Source organism: Lethenteron reissneri, chromosome 34, assembly GCF_015708825.2.
Source record: "Lethenteron reissneri isolate LAM-NWPU_2019-01 chromosome 34, ASM1570882v1, whole genome shotgun sequence".
Lineage (NCBI taxonomy): Eukaryota > Metazoa > Chordata > Hyperoartia > Petromyzontiformes > Petromyzontidae > Lethenteron > Lethenteron reissneri.
In genome coordinates, this window is record NC_083812.1 from 8676918 (window position 1) to 8697458 (window position 20541).

The following is a 20541-nucleotide window of genomic DNA, read 5'->3' on the forward strand; positions in this document are numbered from 1 at the left end:
CTTATTTTATTTGAACAAAAAAAAAGTTGAAAGTTTGTTCTAAAAATAATCCCACAATTGTTTGGCAGCATTACAATCACCGTGCAGTATTTTCAGATCTTTGCTTTGTGAGTTTCAGTAGCTGTCGGTATTTCAGTGCAGTGTATACATAAACACTTCACTGCTCCAAACGTTCTTTCAAAATAATGTCCTTACACAGCTGGACCACCTATGCACTGATTTGCCTGCAGAATGCTAATGTGAAGCAGATGTATTTTCCTTGCTGGATCGACAGCTGCAAAGCATTATGCACATTGTCAGTGGTTCATAACGCATCGGTGCTTTTAAAGCAGTAACTTCTCAACAGCCAGCTCTTGTACTCTTAAAACAGGGGGTCCTTGGAATGTTAACTAAATCAACCAGAGTATGTATAATACAGTATATTAAAATAAAACATTAAGCAAATGTACAGCCCTTGCAATTGCTTGCACACGTAACTGTTGGCAGAAGGACCTCCACTAGAAGGAACGATAAAGCTCCTTTATAGGGTATTTGGCCTACTCTTCCATGCTGACCAGACGTCCGGGAAGAGTTTGGAATACACACTGTACCCCACCACATACGATATGCTGATCGATACTGCGGGGTGGACCAAGGTAGGGGCATTTAAGAAATTTTCCAATTTTTTTACTGCCGTGTCACACGGGAGGTCGGATTGAACCGCTGAAGTCCATTGCGCCAACATACCACAGCAGCATTCTTTAAAAAAAACATTACAGTAATGGAAAAAAATCGCTAAAATCCTCCCCAAGTATTGGAGGTTGTTGTCCTCAATATGACTCTGGGACTACCGACTAAGTCACACAGTTAATCCAAGTAACTTCCAAAGTTCCACTTTGGTTATGTATAAAATTGCTTCTAATGGCTCAGAAAAGAAAATTACGTTTAGCAGCCTGTAATTATGTTTAAGAATAGTGACATTCTGATAATAATTGTTGTAAATGCGATGACTACTGTTGATAATACTTTAACAAAAATGTAATAACTATTTAAAATGCTGTTTCCATTCTATAAATTCAAGAATGAGAATAAACATTGGAGTTAAAGATTCAAACAATACAGCAACTTGTACCATGTTCATATTTTATTAGTCTTTTGTACTTTTTTTGTTGACATGTAAGATTTTTGTTCAGTATAATGCTTAATTTTTCAGTTCACGTACGAAGTTATGGCTTCAGGGTTTTTTTTTTACCCTTCGTGAAAATGAAATACACTACGATGTGTAACATTATACACAGTACCTGAGTGCAAGTGGCAAAACCAATATCATCAAACACACACACACGTAATGCTTCTTTGGCAGTTCCACCACAGGTAAGATTGCTGCTGCTTCATGCAGGGAGGGACTAACAAGGATTGGCTCTCACTTAATGGACACCCTCTAGTGGAATATTATAGAATCGTACAATAAACTGAGGTGTGGCGTTGGCTTTCAACAATGGCTTTTCTGTTTCAGCATTATTGAGTCACCTTAAGTCCACAAAAGCCAGCATATGGGACATTCTAGTGGAAACATAAGTCGGTCTTCCTGTGGTCTAGCAAGTTTCGACATTAAACGACACTGCTGACTCCCCACCCAGTGTTACTCACAGTGTGGTGCCCATTTGACTGACCCTGGACGGGTGATGAGGTGAGCCTGACCAGAACCGAGATTTCCACTCACAATCCAGTAACTGTATGAGCCCCCGTGCTCTGCTATGTGAGCTTAGAAAGTGTGTGCCATTAGAATGTTCATTTAAAACATTGGCTCCATCCACTATATCGGCGAGTGAGCTGCACCAAAAATTGTATTCGTTGTGTAAACCTTCACACAGAAATGTCGTTTTTGCTCCACGTGTGAAGGCTACTTTATGCTGAGGTCACTGCATCTGGATGTGTGGAAACGTCCCCACTGTCATGCCAACAACCCTCTCTCTGCATAGGTAATTCATACCAGTGTATATTGCATGTGGTTGCTTTCACTCCAACAAGAAAACCTGGCTGTGCCATAACCCCCCACCCTCCACTGTAAACGTGGTGATTAACAATGTGTACACTCCTGCCAGACCTATTCCATCTAAAATAACTCGTATAATGCTCGTGTACCATGCAGTAACATTGCCACATCGAGCATTAAGGAACACGGCCTTAATTTATGGCGTTAATAAAGTGCTGCTCTACAGCACTGATTGTTAGCACTTAGCAAGAATATGCGGAAAATAGCCCGAGGTGCCTGTCGCTATTATCGCGATTCCACACTTTGCAATTGCCGAGCTCATTAAATCCCATAGAGTTACAATGGCCATTGGCGAATTCGGCAAGCACTGGCTTACCGTTCCAATGGAGTGTTCGGCTTGCACAGAGTTGTTCTGTTAGCGATGGCGAGGTCACTGGCTTCAAACATCGTCGTGGCCAAGCGTGTATGGCAAGAGTGGATTTTTTGCGAGGATGCAATAGTCAGCTCATTGTAAATGAGCCCCCGTATGTGTGATAGCTGAATTGACTCTTTATTCACGCCATGCTCATAAACATCACGGACCAAAAAAAAATGTAGGCAAACACAAATAGAAATGTTCATACACAACGCAGGCGAGTGTACGAGACGAGCAAGTGCGCTGGGGCAAGACTCGTGTCGCTCGAATGTTATGGCCGGTGGTCAAGAATAACGTCGGAGAGGCAGCCAAAGCAGACATCGCGCCTGAGAGTGTGTACACCCATGAGATGGAGGGATGAGATCTGCTCCCGTTGCTATTACAGCTTGCACGTATTCAACTCGAAACAGCAACGACAAAACACACCCTTTTTATGGTCTCAACGATATGTTTGGCTTTAATTTGGCCAAACCAATATGATGAAACGAACCCATACATTGGGTGCGTTTCATCATACCCATGTACACAACAAACAGCAAAAACATTTTTTTTTACATCTGAAAAAAATAATATGCGTGCAAACACTCGAAAACACAACTAATGCCGACATATAACCATTTGAACTCAAACGGCCTCTTGCATACGTTTGTTTTTTAATTGTGTTACTCATCGGGCAAAAGGAGTGTACAAGTAATTATTGGCTGCTGTGCTAGGTTAAGTGACCTTTGCACATTAACCCCCCCCCCCCCACACACATTGTGCAAGAGCGCAGAAGTGTGGTCAACACGTCTACGCCTCCATATAAGGAACGAAACAGGTGGACTTCTCCACAAATCTGGCTGTCGCCTGATGAAGCTAGTTGTAATTACTGGCGAAACGTCGTACTCAGATTGTAAATGTTGTGGCTTGGTTCTCCAACACACCGGTGTGCTATACTCGTGACGAATTGGCCACGTTCTGTTTACGTGACCACCCTTATCAGTTGGCTGTGTCGGGTGGTGGCGGGTTTTAACGACACATTTATATATTTACGCGATAACCCAAAGAAACCTCGATTATGGATGTTGTGTGTTGTTGGGGGCCGCACGTCAGGAGCCACACTAAAGGCCACCAGGGGCTGCAAGTGGCCTGCGGGGACTTGCATTGAAGAACACCGCTATAAGCAGTCTGCTCAGGAGTCTTCATTTGTTATTCTTGGTTCTTTCGGTAAAGTCACGTAGATAGAAAATAAAATACAAAAAATTAATTAAATAAAACATTTAAATACAAAATAATGAAAGCAAAAAAAACCACGACGTTTCGATCGCGACCGTGTTCGTGAACATAAGACAGATCTGAAACACGGTAGGACCAATACTTCTGCCGTGGTTGATCATTATTTTAACGTGGCTGGCTCACACGCAATAGATTTCTCTAAGACAATGGTACTTTGCAAGCCGACTGGCTATCAACAAAGATTCGTTCATGAAGCCATCCATAGATACAGACGCAGACACAATTTCAACCGAGAGGAATGGTTATAAACTCAGCAATCATTGGAAAGATGTCATCAACCACTTTGGGTCATGACTTGATTTGTGTTTTCTTGTCAACCTCTACCGTCAGCACTGTGGGTGTGTGTAGCGAGGTGCAATGCCCCCCCCCCATCTCTACCCCCCCTCTCTCCCCCTATGTCTAACCCACCCTCTCTAACCCCTATCTCTACCCCTTTCCTCCCCCATTGTCTACTCCTACATTGTCACTGGCTGACTGGCTGCCCCGCCCGTGCTGTTTACCCCGGACAGCTCTCCTCCTCCCAGCTCTCGTCCCCTGCCAACTCACTTTGGAAACCCTTATAAGCAGTTGCATTTGGAGGCTTGCCCCCTCTTTTCTCTAGGCCTGATGAAGACCGCTTGTGGTGCGATCGAAACGTCGTCGTTTTTTTTGCTTTTATTATTTTTATTTTATTATTTAATTTAATATTATATTTTATTATTTTTCTTTTATTTTTTATTTTCTATCTACGTCACTTTACCGAAAGAACCAAGAAAATGAATACCTGCAGTCACGAAAGTTTTAAGTAAAAATGTAGTCTTCATTGAGTTTTGGTCTCTAAAATCCCTTCGGGTAAACAAGACAAAGCCAAGTGAGCACTGCTTTCACACATCTGGTAACCACATTGCCCCAAATTGTTAAGGACAATAAGGCAAAGACCAAGATTCGATCAGCAGTGCACACAACTTATGCGCTGAAGAGCCACAGTTTTTTTTATTGTGCATAAATTTGCAAGCACCTAAAGTGTATCGCAAAATCTACTGCTTATAATTAGTTCTCTGTGATGTGTATAAGATTCTGTATAAAATGTAATTACTGTGTAGCTGCATAAATTTCAACCGGGAGATATATATTATTTTTGTAATTAAATTCTGTCCCGCAACACCCTAAATCTGACTGCACAAGCTCTGCTAAGCTCTGCTATCACAACATGTTTACACTTAGACAATTGATCTATTTATTTTCACGACCAGTTGGCAATACTTGATAAGTTTCAAGACACTTTGTTATCTCAGCACAAATAATCCATGCATTGTTGTTATTTTACTTTAAACGTATCAGCACATCTTGCGATGACATTTAGGATACTTGCAAATGCGATGTGAGTAATGTGTGCAAAATATATCACGACATATTTAGTTCCCTGATGAACCAAACACATTTTTAACAGTTCAACAGTACATGCTGCATATAATTCAAAGGATAAAAATAATACATTGAACATTAAATAGAAAAGAAACCTCCAGGGTGTGATATTTTGGCAGAATGTTTAAAATTATAGGGTATGACCCTTATTCAATAGGACTGTTGTATTACAGACCATGCTTTCAACAAATGCGATCACTGTTAAAAACCCTATGCCATGTGGCAGTATTTAACATTAATAGGGAAAGGAAATCTTTCCTTTGTTCCATTTCTAAGCATTACATAGGCAAAACTGATGGACACTTCAAAGGCCCTGAAGAGTTGTCATGATAGATTCCTCAGATTTATTTCGTTTCAAGTGGCACTACTGAATTATTTACCCGAATGAAATTGGAGCCAGTAATACTTTTGACAATTAATGCATTTAATTGTTAATAAAAGCAGAATTGGGAATACCGTAAAGCAACGCGTATTTCTTTTCAGCATTGGCAACCCGAGTCCCATTACACAGTATAAGTCAGTCAATCTCTGCGAGTTCATTCTATTGTAGAAAAGGGCCATTGCTTGAAATGTTAACATATTTTTTGTTCCAAGGCACTGTTAATGACGGTCTGGGTGTGTATTTTTATTCCAATCAAAGTTCAAAGTTCCCCCACAAGTTTGGACGACAGTGAAATTCACGTGTTAACTTATATTGTGGTGTGATGTGACATTTCAACACTGTCAAAATCACGTTACTTTTGAATGGTAACCGCATGACGCTTAGAGCACCCCATGTACGACAAAAACAGAACAAGTCTCCTGTATTTTTAACATGTGGTAGCATGCGCATGCTTGTAGGATCCTCGTCTTGAACAGTACAGTACTTGTATTTATATCGACGAGATAACGGTTGAGATATGAGACTGAATGTAGATTAGCACTGCCAAGCTCGAAGACCATCCAGGGCTAAAGTGCACCGGTTTATCAGGCTCTAAAATAATGGAATGGAACACCTCGCTCTTATCAGTGAGATGTATTAGCAAATCTCTAAATGTTCCAAAAGCAACAACTTTGTGATGCTAATACTGTACAGCTGTATTTGCATGGTGTGCTTTAAAGTAGGTTGTTATTTGATGTGAAAACTTTAGTTATTTGTGATCCGTCTATGACTGCATGGTGGTTTGTGCTAGTGTGCCTTTGTGCTTATCGTATTGTTTAGAGGCTTGTTACAATTCACCCACCAAAATACGGCATTTAAATTATGAGAAAACCCCATCATAATGGAAAATGCGCCCATCCCGTTTCAGATTTGATGAACTGTAACAAACTTGGGTTGCAGATTCCATTCAAGAGTCGATTCGCAAACCTCCAGTGACTCCTAGGGTTTACGTAAGCCAATAATATAAAACAAACACACATTAAAAAAATATATAATTATTTTCTATATGCACGATTACATGGATGTATCAATGAGTGTTAAAACTAAATTAATCAACGAAATGATGCAACGTTACATGTTGAGCAACGTATTATTTAATCTACTTTCAAAATTAATGAAATTTAAGGATTTCCACTCGTGAGTTCTACCTTGGTAAATCAATAATCACAGTACTCTGAATACTTTTAATAATGTTCGTATCTCAGGCACATGATGGCAAAGACAATATTGGCTTCACAATAAATATTAACATATTTAATAAGCCTAGCTCGCACAATATTTCCTCAACGTTTAACACTTTTATTTTAATAGAGAACTAAGTTTTATCGTGAATACACGCAGTCTTTATGTTTTAAACAACCTTACTTTATCCCAATCGTGCTATCGGCGTCATATTATAAGGCAAATCATGAATTGGGAACTTTCATATAGCAGTGAAACCCCCTAAGTTGGAGAGCAGTTCATGAAAGCAGATATCGCAGAACTCCCAAGATCCGTGAATGTGAAGTCTTATCCACACTCGGGGGTAGCAATTGACACTTTTGATTCTCAGAGCTGAACTACAGCCAATTAAAGTACAAGAACGAAATAAATGATTTATTAATTTAACTTATTTACCCAGGAACGTCACACCGAGTCGTGGGGCACTTTTTACGAAGGGGTCCTGCATTGGTTTGTTTTATTTTAAGATGTTTTAAGCCAATTAATCAGTATTTATACAAGTGGGAAGAAACCAATGTGCGGGTGGGGGGGGGGTCCACGCTTGTGAGACGTGGATCCCCCTAATGGACAATCTTCGCAGATTGGAAACATTTAGGCTGGCCTGCCTAAGATCCATACTGGGTTTAACCAGGCTGGATTATGTGAGGAGCTCACAAATCCTAGAAAGATCCGGGCAAAGTCCCATCGGTGAGCTCCTCTGGCAGACAAGGCTGCGTTGGCTGGGTCATGTAACCCGCATGCCCAGTCGCCGCATGCTTAATCAGCTTTTGTTCAGCCGGATAGAGGGGGCTAAACGGACGCGGCACGGGCTAGAAAAGAGATGGAGTGACGTGGTACAGGAGGATGTGGAGCTGAGTGGACTTGCCGATGACAAAAACGGAGGGCGGAGGAGCCACGCTCACAACAACGAGCGGAACGCCAGGTGGATAAAGCACAGCAAGTTGGCACAGTAGGGGCACAGGTGGTGCATCAGCCAGTCATTTCAGTCAGTCGACCCGTGGCACCTGCTGGGTCTGCCCCGTGAGTTCCTGCCAGCGGGCGTTCGACCCTTCACGTGGCCTCAAGGTGCACATAGCCTGGCACAAGCATCGTGGTGGCGTCACCGCCACTTAGTGGCGAATAGCGGTTGTTGTTGTAACACTATATCCGCACAGATGTAAACAGATGGCGATTCGTCCACTTTTGCTCGACTGCCTTCTCCCAGCGAGCCAGGGAGTGGCACCTCCTGGGCGCCCACGGGATGGGAGTGTCACAACATCTGTGCAATCCACCAACCCTCGCTGCCTCCAGAGTGCTGGATTACAGGCGTGCATAGCGACCACTGCCCATTTGCGTGCGTGTGTAGTCATTGGTGACCAGGCCTAGACCGTAAACTTGCTCAACATCTTTATTGAATGGGCGGCTGCCCACATTCAAATCCAGCATCACAGCCGTGGCCAGCTCAGTGTTCAGACCACACACATCTGAGCCATCCAGCCGCCTCTAATTGCTGCATTATTAAGGTCTTTCATGGCACTGTCATTGCACCACCAGACTGATGCTCACTAGTGGCATGGCTACTAAACATGCTTATGAAGATAACATTTATTGCCACTCATGGCTAGCAGCTGTCCCATTTCATAAGGGACTGATTGAGCACATGCATATGATGCAGACGCACGTCATTAATTATGACAGCTTTTCTAGACAGCAGCTGTGTGCTGCACATTAATAATGCCTTCGCATGCGCCACATCAATGCATGTGTTGGGGGAAAAATCACAAATTAACAGCTCTACTATTCGGGGGTTTTCGTTGTGCTGTTTGTTTTTAAAAGTGTCCTGACCCTTCATGTTCACGTCGGTTAACAGAACGGGGTGGGGGGGGGGGGTGCTTTTGTGGTGGTCAAGGTTGACACCAAGGTTGACACAGGTCACACAGGTCACACAAGCTAGGGGAGAGGTACGTACCGGTCTGGACCGGTCCGGATCGACAGGGACGAGAGGTGGTTGGAACCGCTCTGAGGGGAGGGGGCTGGCGAGAGCCAGGGCCCGAGACACCCCCGCCCCTCAGAGAGAGGGGATATAAGACGGCTCCCGGAGAGCGGAGGGGTCGATCTCACGAGAAGCTGAAGGAGGAGCGGCCGGAGATCCTGGACCCCCAAGCCTCGAGGATGCCGCCCCGCTGGAACTGAGTGGGCTGAGTAGCTGTAGGCTAGGGAAGAGAGTAACAGAGTAGCTGTAGGCTAAGGAAGGAGAGTAACTGAGTATCTGTAGGCTAGGGGAGGAGAGTAGCTGAGTAGCTGTAGGCTAGGGAAGAGAGTAACAGAGTAGCTGTAGGCTAAGGAAGGAGAGAAATGAGAATAGAGCCGGAGGCTGTACCTCCCTAGGTTGTGTGGTTGGACTGTTCCCCCAGTGAGTCCTGAGGACTAGTGTTATCGGAATAAAAGCATGTGGCCTCTACGAAGTCTTGGTCTCATTCAAGAATACTACACTTTTACTGTGATTTCTCGTGACCTTCAAATATTAGGTGTAAGGTTTAGCACCCACCAATCAAACTCTATACTCCGCCGTGCATCTCCCATTGACCTCTGCAAAGTATTTGGCTTCAGGAAAGCGAGAGGAGGAAGTTTACGGGCCAACATTTACAATGTGGGTATAAAGGAAACGTTTATAGTCACTCAGATGCGCCGGTCGATGATGTTTTAAACACCTCGAACTCATATCACCTACCATCACATTGACATCATTCACACGGGATTCTCGTGTGAATGTCGGGATGGCTATTTTGGTGACCAGTTGTTGAGAAACGAGTTTCCTTCTGTCAATTGTCAGTGGGCGATCTTTCCAAAACAGATCTTGTACGTGTCAAATGTTCATTTCACAACCGTGTGAAACGCAGTATCCAATGTCAACGTTGCAACCACAGGTGATGAGTTATTTGTGCACATGAAATGTTAACGGATGCAGAATATTTCACTCTGGACAAGCACCGACTACAGAATTGCATAGCAAATAGTAATTTTATGTTTTTAACACGTTGGTTGTGATACGTTGAAATGTTATTGGAAGAATGCCATGTTGAAACCCCATTATTTTTCATTCTAACTTTCAGAGGAACATTCCCATGGCCCAAGAACGTCTAGCTAATGCACAATGACCCACCCACATGCTGGCAGTAATTATGAATGTAATATATCCTGAACGCCCTGTGTGTGTGGGGAGCGGTAGTGTAGCGGTTTAGCGAGCCTTGCTACAAAGTTCGTGACCCGAGTTCAATCCCCGCCCACGGCCAACACGAGTGACAATTATCTAAACTGGTCCTGGGCCTCCGCCTCAAATGAGTACCTGGTGCGGTCCATAAATATCACCACGAGGAAGACAAAGACGGCCGGGTGTGTTGCTGGCCACCCACCCTCCTGTGTGCCGTGTTGGTCTTCATAGGTGCTCGAATGCAGCACTTGCTCCAACAGTCTGTTAAGGCTATGGGGGAATCCCTGTCTTTGCATGATTCCTGGATAGATCACATCACAGTTTCGTCGTAACCATTTGCGGAAGTAGAAAATGCCACACTTTAAATGCGCCTTCTCTGAACTCTCAAACACGTGTCCATCACAATAGAGGCACAGTGGGATTACAGGCGTGCGAGGTAAAAACATCTAACAATTCAGCCCTGCCTGCACCCAATCCCCCAGCAATGCCATGCATTGTCGCTATTTAGAGCTAACATTCGACGCTTATTTTTGCCGTATTTATATTTTTGTTCCTCGTTTGTAAAGCTGTCCTCCTTCCATACATTGCGCATACGTTAATGTTCGTATCGCAAGTGTGTGAATTGATTTCAACTGATAAATCGACGGAGTGCAACAAGACATCCAAGCCACTGTAGAGTCCCAATACCGAGTGGCATCGCCACATGAGGAGCACAAAGGAACGGCGCAGCGCACGCTTCTGGCTTGCGACAACGGAGCGCACCTTCCATCAATTCTCATGCTCACGATGCCGGCATCGAATCGTGCGTGCTATGAGTACGTGAGGTATATTGCAGTAACGGAAATCGTGCAGACACTGGAGGCGCGATATATTGAATCGATTTCACGAACCAACCACAATTGTGGCAATACGTCGAATGCCGAGGGTGGCATATTTTTACGTGCCTGGTATTTTTTTGAATCCAGATTTTCTTTTTTCTTCTGAAGAGGTTTTTTTTCATGATCACACCAGTCAATACAATTCCTTTATTTGCAGTGAGGAGGCGAGCTCAATGTATTAAACATATAATGGAACCTGCACAGGTTCATAAGGGAACCGTTGGTTTTCCCAAGACACATCTGGTAAGCAGGTGCGGCAAATCTCTGGCATGCAAGCACAAATCTTAAATTATTAAGGCAGATACAGCAGCAAATGCATCTCCTGCATTGAAATTGGATACAAAGAGTGGCATTATTCTGCCTAAATGTTACTGGGTCTAAAGATAAAGGCAGCGTTGCTGTGCACCCTGAAGGAATATGAATGCATTCTGGCCAAACGTTATTATTTTATGGAGATATATTAGGTTGGGCACATGCGTGTCACAATGTTTACATAAAATACTAAAAAGGTTTCCAGTAAGTCAATTAATGTTGGAAACACACCTTTGTAAAACTCCACGTGTTCGAATGTGGGAACCCACTCACCGAATACGCACTGCAAATTTACATTCATCCCTGACTGTGTTGTTTGAGAGTCCAACTTCATTAGTGTAGCATAACGTTAAATGTTAAACAAGAACAGACATCCTATAGAACAGCACTCTTAGAATTCCTAACTGGGCGAATGTTTTAAAACGCGGCAGTTGCGTTCCCGCAGAACACCGCGTTCTGGAAAGATCGCGTAAATAATAAAAAAATATATGATGTAGGGGTAAAGCACAGTCCGCAATAACACGTAGGATGTGTGTGCAGGCTTGCACAAATACTGAGGCGCGTGGGGTAGCATCTAGAAGCATCCAGCAGCATCCCACCCTGTGCGTGATGCCACACCGAGGAAGCCGTGCAACCGCTGAAATCCACTCGCGTGACGTAGTTCTGTTCACTCAATCGCGTTATGTCCAATTCGCACCCGCATTATAAAAAAATTTATGTGTTCCCTCATACGTTCATCTCGTTACATCAGATCCGCGTTATGACAACACGCGTTATAGGAGAACAGACTGTACGAGAAGCCCCGTAGCGTAGACCTAGTTTAAAGAGGGGGGGCGGGCATACAAATACTCAAGCGGGGGGCACAACGCAAATAATGTTAAACTTTAAACTAATTTAAATCATAATAATTAAAATGTATAATGCGCATTCCATACTAGGATCCCAATGCGCTATGCATGGAAAGCAGCGAAACAAAAACAGAACCAGGGCAACCGACCAAACGAAAGAGGGAAGGCCACTTTAAAGGGATGGGTTTTCAAAGCAGACTTAAATGCTGAAGAGAATGAGTAGAACGATACCATCTTGTAGCTCAATATACCTGGATGAGGAAAGGATGAAGAAATCCCACCGGCTGATGTTAAATATTTTACCAACCTGTTTTTGACTCGGGGCTGAAGCTTTGAATAGGCCACCTCCAGTCGCTCCCCTGCCACAGGGGTGGGCTAGACCACATTTTTATGCAACGTGTGGCTGGTTATGACCTTCGGTTAACTTCGAGCTTGTGTTGTAAATCTGAAAACTCAAGCATATGAGATATAAAGACAGACACAAATGTGTTCCCACCTTTCTCCATCACCTTTCCGACCGCGTGCTCACCCGTGCGCAAGTTTTACTCGTGTCAAGGCGATTGCAGGGTTGGGTTGGTTATCACTGTCAGCAACCGAAATCTAAATCAAGATACATTGGCCGTATGGCACAATTTGATGTCTGGGAAAATCAAAATATACGCTGAGGGGTAATTTCAAACAGTGTTCACCCTACCATTCATTCATCCTTGTTCAACAAACTTGGTGAGTATGCTCTTGCAAAATATCCTAAGTATGCAAATTAAGGCTGAAGTGACCCCCTTAAATTATTCACAAAAATACCTTCTGATGTTGCAGAGATCAAAAGGGAGCTTTAATACATCAGTGGATTGTTTTTTTTAATATCTTCTTTCTTTATTGCTCTTGGAAGCTTCTTTGGGATCACGGCAATAGTGCTTTGATATTGTGTGTAATAAACAGATCAATAGCATAGCACGGCGTTGGGAAAGAACTGTGTATTATATTCGTAATGAAAACAACGCCTTGAAGCAAAAAATTAAATTGTTTGTGTGGTCTCGATGGATGAAGGGCCTAATACTTTTTCTTCTCTTATTATTTCCCCCCGGTATTAATTTCCTTTTATTTGTGTGCTTAAAAAAGATAGACTTGTTGACGATTGGTCCTTCTGATGAAATTATTATTGTAATCAAAACTAATTTCCTTTCGGAAATGTAGTTCTGCTGAAAAAAATATCTTATTTTTAAAAAGTCATTCTGCCATGATATAAATGTATCCATTCTTTCATATTTTTCCTCCGATATAATATGGGGTACTTGTACATCCATGGCTTTGTTCGAAAATCCAGTAAAGTTTACTCATACAAATCTGGTCCTGTCCTGTATTAAAACAGTTAAGTGCATCGCAGCTCATAATGTGCATTGCATTTGCGTTTTTTTGCTTTTTTCCTTTCCACGACGCTTTTAAGATAGCACTCGTCATGAAAGTGCAATAGCCAACTTAGCATGGAAAAGATAGTCATACATTTAATTAAAAAATACCTTTTTATATATATGTAAGTAATTCCAGAAATCCGACTTAAAATATTTACACACTTAAAACACAATATATTGCAATGTAGATTCAACGAAACATAAAAAACAGCAAATAACCTGGACAACTTTGTCGGCACATGCTGTGATGTTAAACGCGAAGCATGAGAGTAATTCCGAGTAACAGTGTGGAGCCTATGCATCTCCTCCCGGGGGTGAGTTACAACTGGGAATAGGGTTACAGTTAGGGTCTAGGCAGGTCGACCTTGAGAAAGCTGAGCAGAGAAAATTGCTTAGAATGCCTGCTAGACACGTAATTACTTAACAAGGTAGCTGATAATACCACCTAGCTTCAGTTTCTACCCTGCCAGCATCGATTATTGCCTTTGGCATTGCTTCGTCACACTCCACAGGCAAACACATATCCTGATGGCGAATACACTCCACCTGAGAAGAGACACCGTTTCGTTTGCTACGTGGGATGTGAGCAGAAGTTACTCGAGCATTCTCAACGGAGGCACAATGCTGATGGATTCATTCGTTCAGCCTGTGAATGTGTAACGATCTTAGTGATTTCCGATGCGACACCCACTGCGTGCGAACTTTGCGTCATATTTTATTAAATGTGTCTCATCGTTGACATCTGTTAATGCAGCACAATTGAAATTGGCTATTCATTGATATCTGTTTCGGGAAAATGTGAACTGAGACAAAGCAATAAAGTGCGTGCTATAAATCTAGAAAGTGCTTCATATGACTGTTCTAAGTATTCAATTATTCACGACAACGGATTAACATTTCATGAATTTAAGATGGCTAGGTGTCTCATAGTGAATGTGCTCATGTTAGGACCGAGCCAGCACGGCTGATAGGCTGCCACGGTGACTAGGAGATGTTAACTACCTCGCCCAGTATACAGGAGGTCGTGGGTTCGACCCCGACCCCGACGTCTGTATATTTGGAGTTTGCATGTTCTTTCTGAGGTCGTGTGGATTTTTCTCCGGGTCCTCCGGTTTTTAGCTCCACATTTAGAAACTTGCGTTAAAAGTATTTGACTGCTTTACATTTCCACGTGATATGCCACTTCGTTGAGCTATCATTTGTGGCCAGGTCGCTTCTGAAAAAGATCTCAGTGGGCCTTACCTGGTTAAAAAAAATATATAGTTTAGATGTTTGTTGTGCCCCTGGGCATACAAGCCAATATTGAACACGACTACCCTTCTAGTTTGAGAATGCTCTCACACATGCACACAGTGATCTTGATTACCTCAATCTAATCGCCAAGGACATTTTTTTCCCATTTTTCATGAAATCACGAAACAATCGCTCCTAGTGATCAACCAACACGTTCTGCTTCGCCAGCAGTTGGTCGCCTGTGGGTGAAAAAAAAGGGTAAAAGTGCAGCCCTGCGATTGCTTGCTCACGCCACGGCTGGTGGAATGACCTCCACGAAAGGGAGCTCGGGACAAATACCTACCTGGGGGGGTACTTGGTCTACTCTTTGACACCGGGCACACGCCCTGGAAGGAGTGAGAGGACCCACACGCCAGCTCACCGCACGTGATCTGCCGATCGACTAAATGCGACGTTTCCATTTGTGCTGCTCGGGTGGACAGAGGCGAGGGGGGATTGAATAAACTCGTGCCATTTGTTTCGACTGCCATGCCGGAAGCAATGCCTATTGAATATTCATGAAGGAAATGTTACACGGACTAGTTAACACATCGCATCTGGGCTAAGGGGTTGCGTCTAACCACTCTGGGGTTGTTGAAAATATACGCAATAAAAATTATGGGTTGTGTCTATTGCTTGGAATCGTCAACTTTAGAACAGTTTCATCCTGTTATTGTCCGTTATTGGTTCTTGCTAAATCAATGCATATACACAAAGACAAATACACCAACAGTCACACCGAAATAGCACAATCATTCAACCCTCCTGCTTACTCGCAACGATTCAAATATCGGATGTTATAATACTCCGATTAACTGTTCTGCATTTTGGTCACCTTGTACGCTGTGTTCTTATCCCACGTGATCTGTTTTAAAGGCAAATTTGCGTGTATGTCCATTGCAGACATTTCCAGGGAGTGTGGCTAGACATTGCCAGAGGAGTAGAGGTAAGGCGTGCACGGGTGATTGTAGCTGGTTCCCCCCTGCGCATTTTCAAGTCCGAAAGTAAACAGTGGCACCAACCTATTCAGTGATGCAAGTTTACACATCACACACAACTGTGTGTTCGTTAAATACCATGAATTGCATTTGATACTCACATTTAAACATCATCTTGGTTCTTTCGCTAATTATTATTTCCCTTCTACGTGGCTGTATCAAAAGAACCAAGAATATGAATCCCTGCAGTCACGAAAGCTTTAAATCGAAATTTAAACATCATCATCATCAGTGAGGTTTGCCACCTTATCCACATGGCGAAACCTGTACATAGTTTTGAGTTAGTCTATCAGCACTGTGCACTCTACTGAAGTACACTTCAGCACAGTACCAGTATCAGATCTCTGTACGAATCAATTCTTGCCACGTGAATACAGATGCCACTTTCCGGGCTTTTCTCGTCAAAACCTGAACGCGTAGAAACCATTCATCACGGTTCTGCGACGTAGTAAATTATTCATTATAGCAGACTACGCTGCAGTTGATTAACAAAGATGCTATCATGCTTGATGTACATGTCAGTGTCTATCATCATCATCATCAAAAGCCACGATTCATTCACTGTTAGATGAAGACCTCCCCAAGTCATCGCCACAGAGCATCAGCGTCTAGCTGTGTTTGGTATTAAAATAAACTAAACATTGTAAACTTCAGCGCATAGAAATCCTTCATAACTCACTTTTCGAATGTCCAATATCATTTAACAATGCCATTGATGTTATTTGATCTGACGTATCTTGGCACACTTTCCCAGATATATATATACCGTCGATCAATGCATGTCCCTTCACAGTAAGTCCACAATGGCTCCTTTGCTCTTACAGTAATCCACGTCATTAACTTTCTTTCCAAACATGTTTATCTTCTCCTCCTTCAGGGACACCCTTTGTCTCATTTCATTTCTGAACAGCTGTTTAAATATGTGGCTGACTGCACTTCTTATATGTTTTTAATCACGGATAGATTTACACAAGAATATTTTTTTTTCCCGACGACGTAGCTAGACACCCGGTACTGTATTCTCTAACAAGTTTTACATCTCTCTTTTTACTCAGCTACCCTGCACCCTATACTTTGCCTTTCTTGAACTGGAATGCACAATGGTTTTTTTGGTTGTTTAGCATTACTCCAATACTGTGGTGTAGCTCCATTACCTCTGCATTAGGCACACGCCATTAGCTCATTCAATGGACAGATTATATGCTTTAATTAATGATACAACCAATTGGTTCTTACACTCAACATTACTGTACACTTTGACTGATTACGGCTCCTTCTCGCTGTTAAGGGAAGGTGATACAACCCAATTATTTAATAACAGAACTGTAAAAAAAAACAGAGGATTGTACTGTATATGCAGCATATGGTATATAATCTACAGAGTATCACAAACATCATGAGCGGAGAAATATTTTAGGCTTATTTGCAAAATGTTGCTGCGTTCCTTGGGTATAAGTCGTACTGCACACAATTCGACATTGGAGGTGTTCAGCAAAAGCAAACTATGCAAACGATTGGGGTCCCAAACCACTCAAGGTGTCCGTGATTGATGACAAAAGATGGGTGAAGCAAAAAATCAGCCGGTATTAAAGTCCTAATCCACACAACAAGCGAGTTAATATGAACTAATAATTAATCTCTCTCATCTATGTCTTGTCTCTCTCTCTCTCTCTCCTCTAATCGAATTGAAGATGTGTCTATTGGCTTAATTGATCTCATTCCACTGCAGCTGTCGCTTGCTTATATGTATTTTCTTATCTCACGACGTCTTCTATCTTCTGTCTACATCTCTATATTCACTACATATCTCTCATTCCACTACATCTCCATCTCTTCTCTATATATATTGTCTTCTTACTCGAAGATGATAAATCGATTTGTGAGGATCCCGCACAATATTCTTTCTTTATTGGCCAGAAAACCACCACTGTAAGACCGTGTAGGTTTTAAACTGCTAAACTTAAAAAATATATATTTTGAACAGGTAAGGCCCACTGAGCTATATAGCTCTTTTTCAGAAGCGACCTGGCCACAAATGATAGCTCAACGAAGTGGCGTATCAGGTGGAAATGTATAGCAGTCAAATACTCGAAACCCATGTTGATTTTAAATGTGGCCGGAATGACCAGAGAACCCTGATAAAAATCCACACGACCACGGGGAGAACGTGTACAACTCCAATTATACAGCAGGCGTCAGGGTCGGAATTAAACCTACGACCTCCTGTATACCAGGCGAGGTAGTTAACATCTCGCCACCATGGCGCCCAAGCAAACGCAACTTATATTTTCATAATATGACGCATTCGCCGGTAGCACAGGAAATACCCATTTAGGCTGGGCCAGCTAAAATATTTAAAGAGGGTGTGGACTGATCCTGCATGGATTCTATATTCGCTATGCCAGGTTTGGCTACTGCTACTTGAAATTTAAACTACAGTATGTGGGAACAAAATAAATAAGCAAACAATACGCCTGATTCATGTAATTGATGTGGTTTCATTGGCATATTTGCCCATCGCCTGACAACTTGATTTGATTGGCTCTGTCGGGTAGTGGAGGTTTATAGATAAATTGGCATTATACCTACCCGACGATCTAACCCAAACTAAACTCATTATGCATCATAATATTACTCGTGAAAACCTATATATAAAATGTAACTTATACGCCTCCACATACATTTCTCTCTATATATACATCCATAAAAAAATACAATTATTTTGATGCGACCCATAACCCACACGGTCTTCTGAAAGTGCATAATTTCAGCAGGATTGATTCAGTACAAGCAACCTCAAGACAGAAAACATGAGCAACTCCATGTCTGAAGCCAGGATTGGAAAGCAAATACATACTCTCATGAGAAATAAGAATGGGTTTTACCCTTTCTGTAAAAAAACAGGTGTTAAGTCTGCATTAACCACGCACACTTGTGTAAAAAAATGCAAACAAACATGCTGTGATAAAATATGCATTGTCTTTGAAACTGAATGGCCGACAAGAGACACAGCATTCTTTATGGCATTGTCTTACCAGTTTTAAACCAGAGAACGCCAGCAGGCGCACAGCACAAAGACAATGCAAGTTTCAGAACACTTGTAGCTCGGGTCAAACACTTATATTTCTGAGACTTTTTTTGCCAGTTTCCAAAATCATGAAAAATAAGAAGAGGTGTTTATTTGAAGCTTTTGTGACTACAGGAATCTATACTCTTTGGTTCTTTCGGTAAAGTCACGTAGGTATAAAGATAATAGATCACGACGTTTCGATCGCAACACAAGCAAACATTTCGCAAGATGTATCTATTAGAAATGGAGACAAACTTTACCTTCCTGAAATCACAACTTAAGTCTCGTAATGAACGCACCATTCATCAAACTGATATCCCAAAGCTATCGAGCTATTTTTATTTCTGTAATGTGCTGCTTGTCTTATTTTAATCATCTTGTTCCACAAATGTATACATTTCTCTCTCGTATAGTTATGCTCCATGTAATTGTACGCTGTTGTAACGCACGATTTAATGCATGTACATGGGTATTTGTGTTTGCGATTAATTATTTTCTTAATCACAATACGGCATTCTAATCGCGATCATTGTGGTTACAAAAGTATAAGGGCGCCACCTAGTGGGAATATCAGAAAACCAGCGTCATTCCTCATTGCACCTCTGCCAAGCTTAATATCGACCCTGAACGTAATACGGTATCACCGATTGCATCGGCTTTATCCTCATCCCGAATATAATGACTAAGTCTTCCTCTCTAGGGAGATATACATTTCAGGAACGTTGATGCATTCACCATAGTTCAGCTATCCCCACATAATTATATTCAAAGTTTTAGATTGCTACAGCAATAACAAATACACAGCTTATTACATTTGTAATTAAATCAGTCATTTCATCTCAAGCGGTCGCTGATCACGAAACACGTATGCGCTAATAAAGACGCTAATTAGCACTTACTTTTGCATGGGCACTTGACCTTATGTTGAATGGTTCGCTGATACGTCAAGCAAACTTAAGAGTGGTTTTAAATGCTGAGTTTGTGAGGATCTGTTACAGACACCCCACAGTAAATAATGAGGTCACAGTGATGATTCTCCTATTTTAGAACATTTATATAATCTAAAGCTATGGCATGAAAAGCCGATTAAAGTATTGCCCGCTGAGACATCCTTTTTATTTATCAGAAAGATTTTCCTTTTGTTTATGCTTTCATCTAACATCATCCACCCTCGGTGTTTGTCTTGGCGATGGCAAATTAACTCAAGGAGGGCCCTGGAATGGACATTGAAGATAGACGAGATACAATTTGAGCTGCATGAACGGGTATAGAGCTACAAGATACCACTGCAGGAGTGGTACATACGAGAAAGGACTTGCAGCTACTACGACTGTGGCTGCGTCAAGGTTTAATACAAATAAATGAAATAAATGTTCTACCTTTGACATCCGCACTATTCTTATCGGACGAAGACTATCAAGTAAGGTGCTACGTTATGTATAATTTTCCAATAGGGGGTGATGTTTCTATGTGGTTTTACCCAAGTTATCAATGTGCAGGTAATTTTTACAAAAGCAGCCCATTTGGACCGTGACGTCGGAACACACGGCCTACACTTTTTTTCGAATAGTTTCACGGCATTTTTAACACTACGGTGGAGCAGACCATACATATACTTTTGTGAACACACCCACCATATTAACCAGGGCGGCTGGTGGGTTTGAACCATGAATCTCTGCAATAAGCGGCAAATGTGCTAAAGCTCTGTCACCATCGTGTGTGGATGTCGGGATGGTCCAGCCAAGAGACACGCAATGTTTTCAAGAGATATTCATGTTGGCCAGAGTGCACGTTCTGTAAAACATTTTGTATAGCACTGTTACACAGCAGACACAACCTGCCTATGCAATAAT

The 20541-nt window shown here is 42.2% G+C and overlaps 1 protein-coding gene across 1 annotated transcript in view; it reads left to right on the plus strand.

Moving 5' to 3' along the window:
• Positions 1-1880: 1880 nt before the first annotated feature.
• The window catches only part of LOC133350650 (uncharacterized), a 40314-nt gene continuing 21653 nt past the window's right edge, over positions 1881-20541 (plus strand). The window contains exons 1-2 of the mRNA XM_061565249.1: positions 1881-1961; positions 15524-15566. Of these exons, the coding sequence (XP_061421233.1) occupies positions 1912-1961; positions 15524-15566 (93 nt within the window). The 5' untranslated portion in view covers positions 1881-1911. The remainder of the gene's footprint in view (positions 1962-15523; positions 15567-20541) is intronic.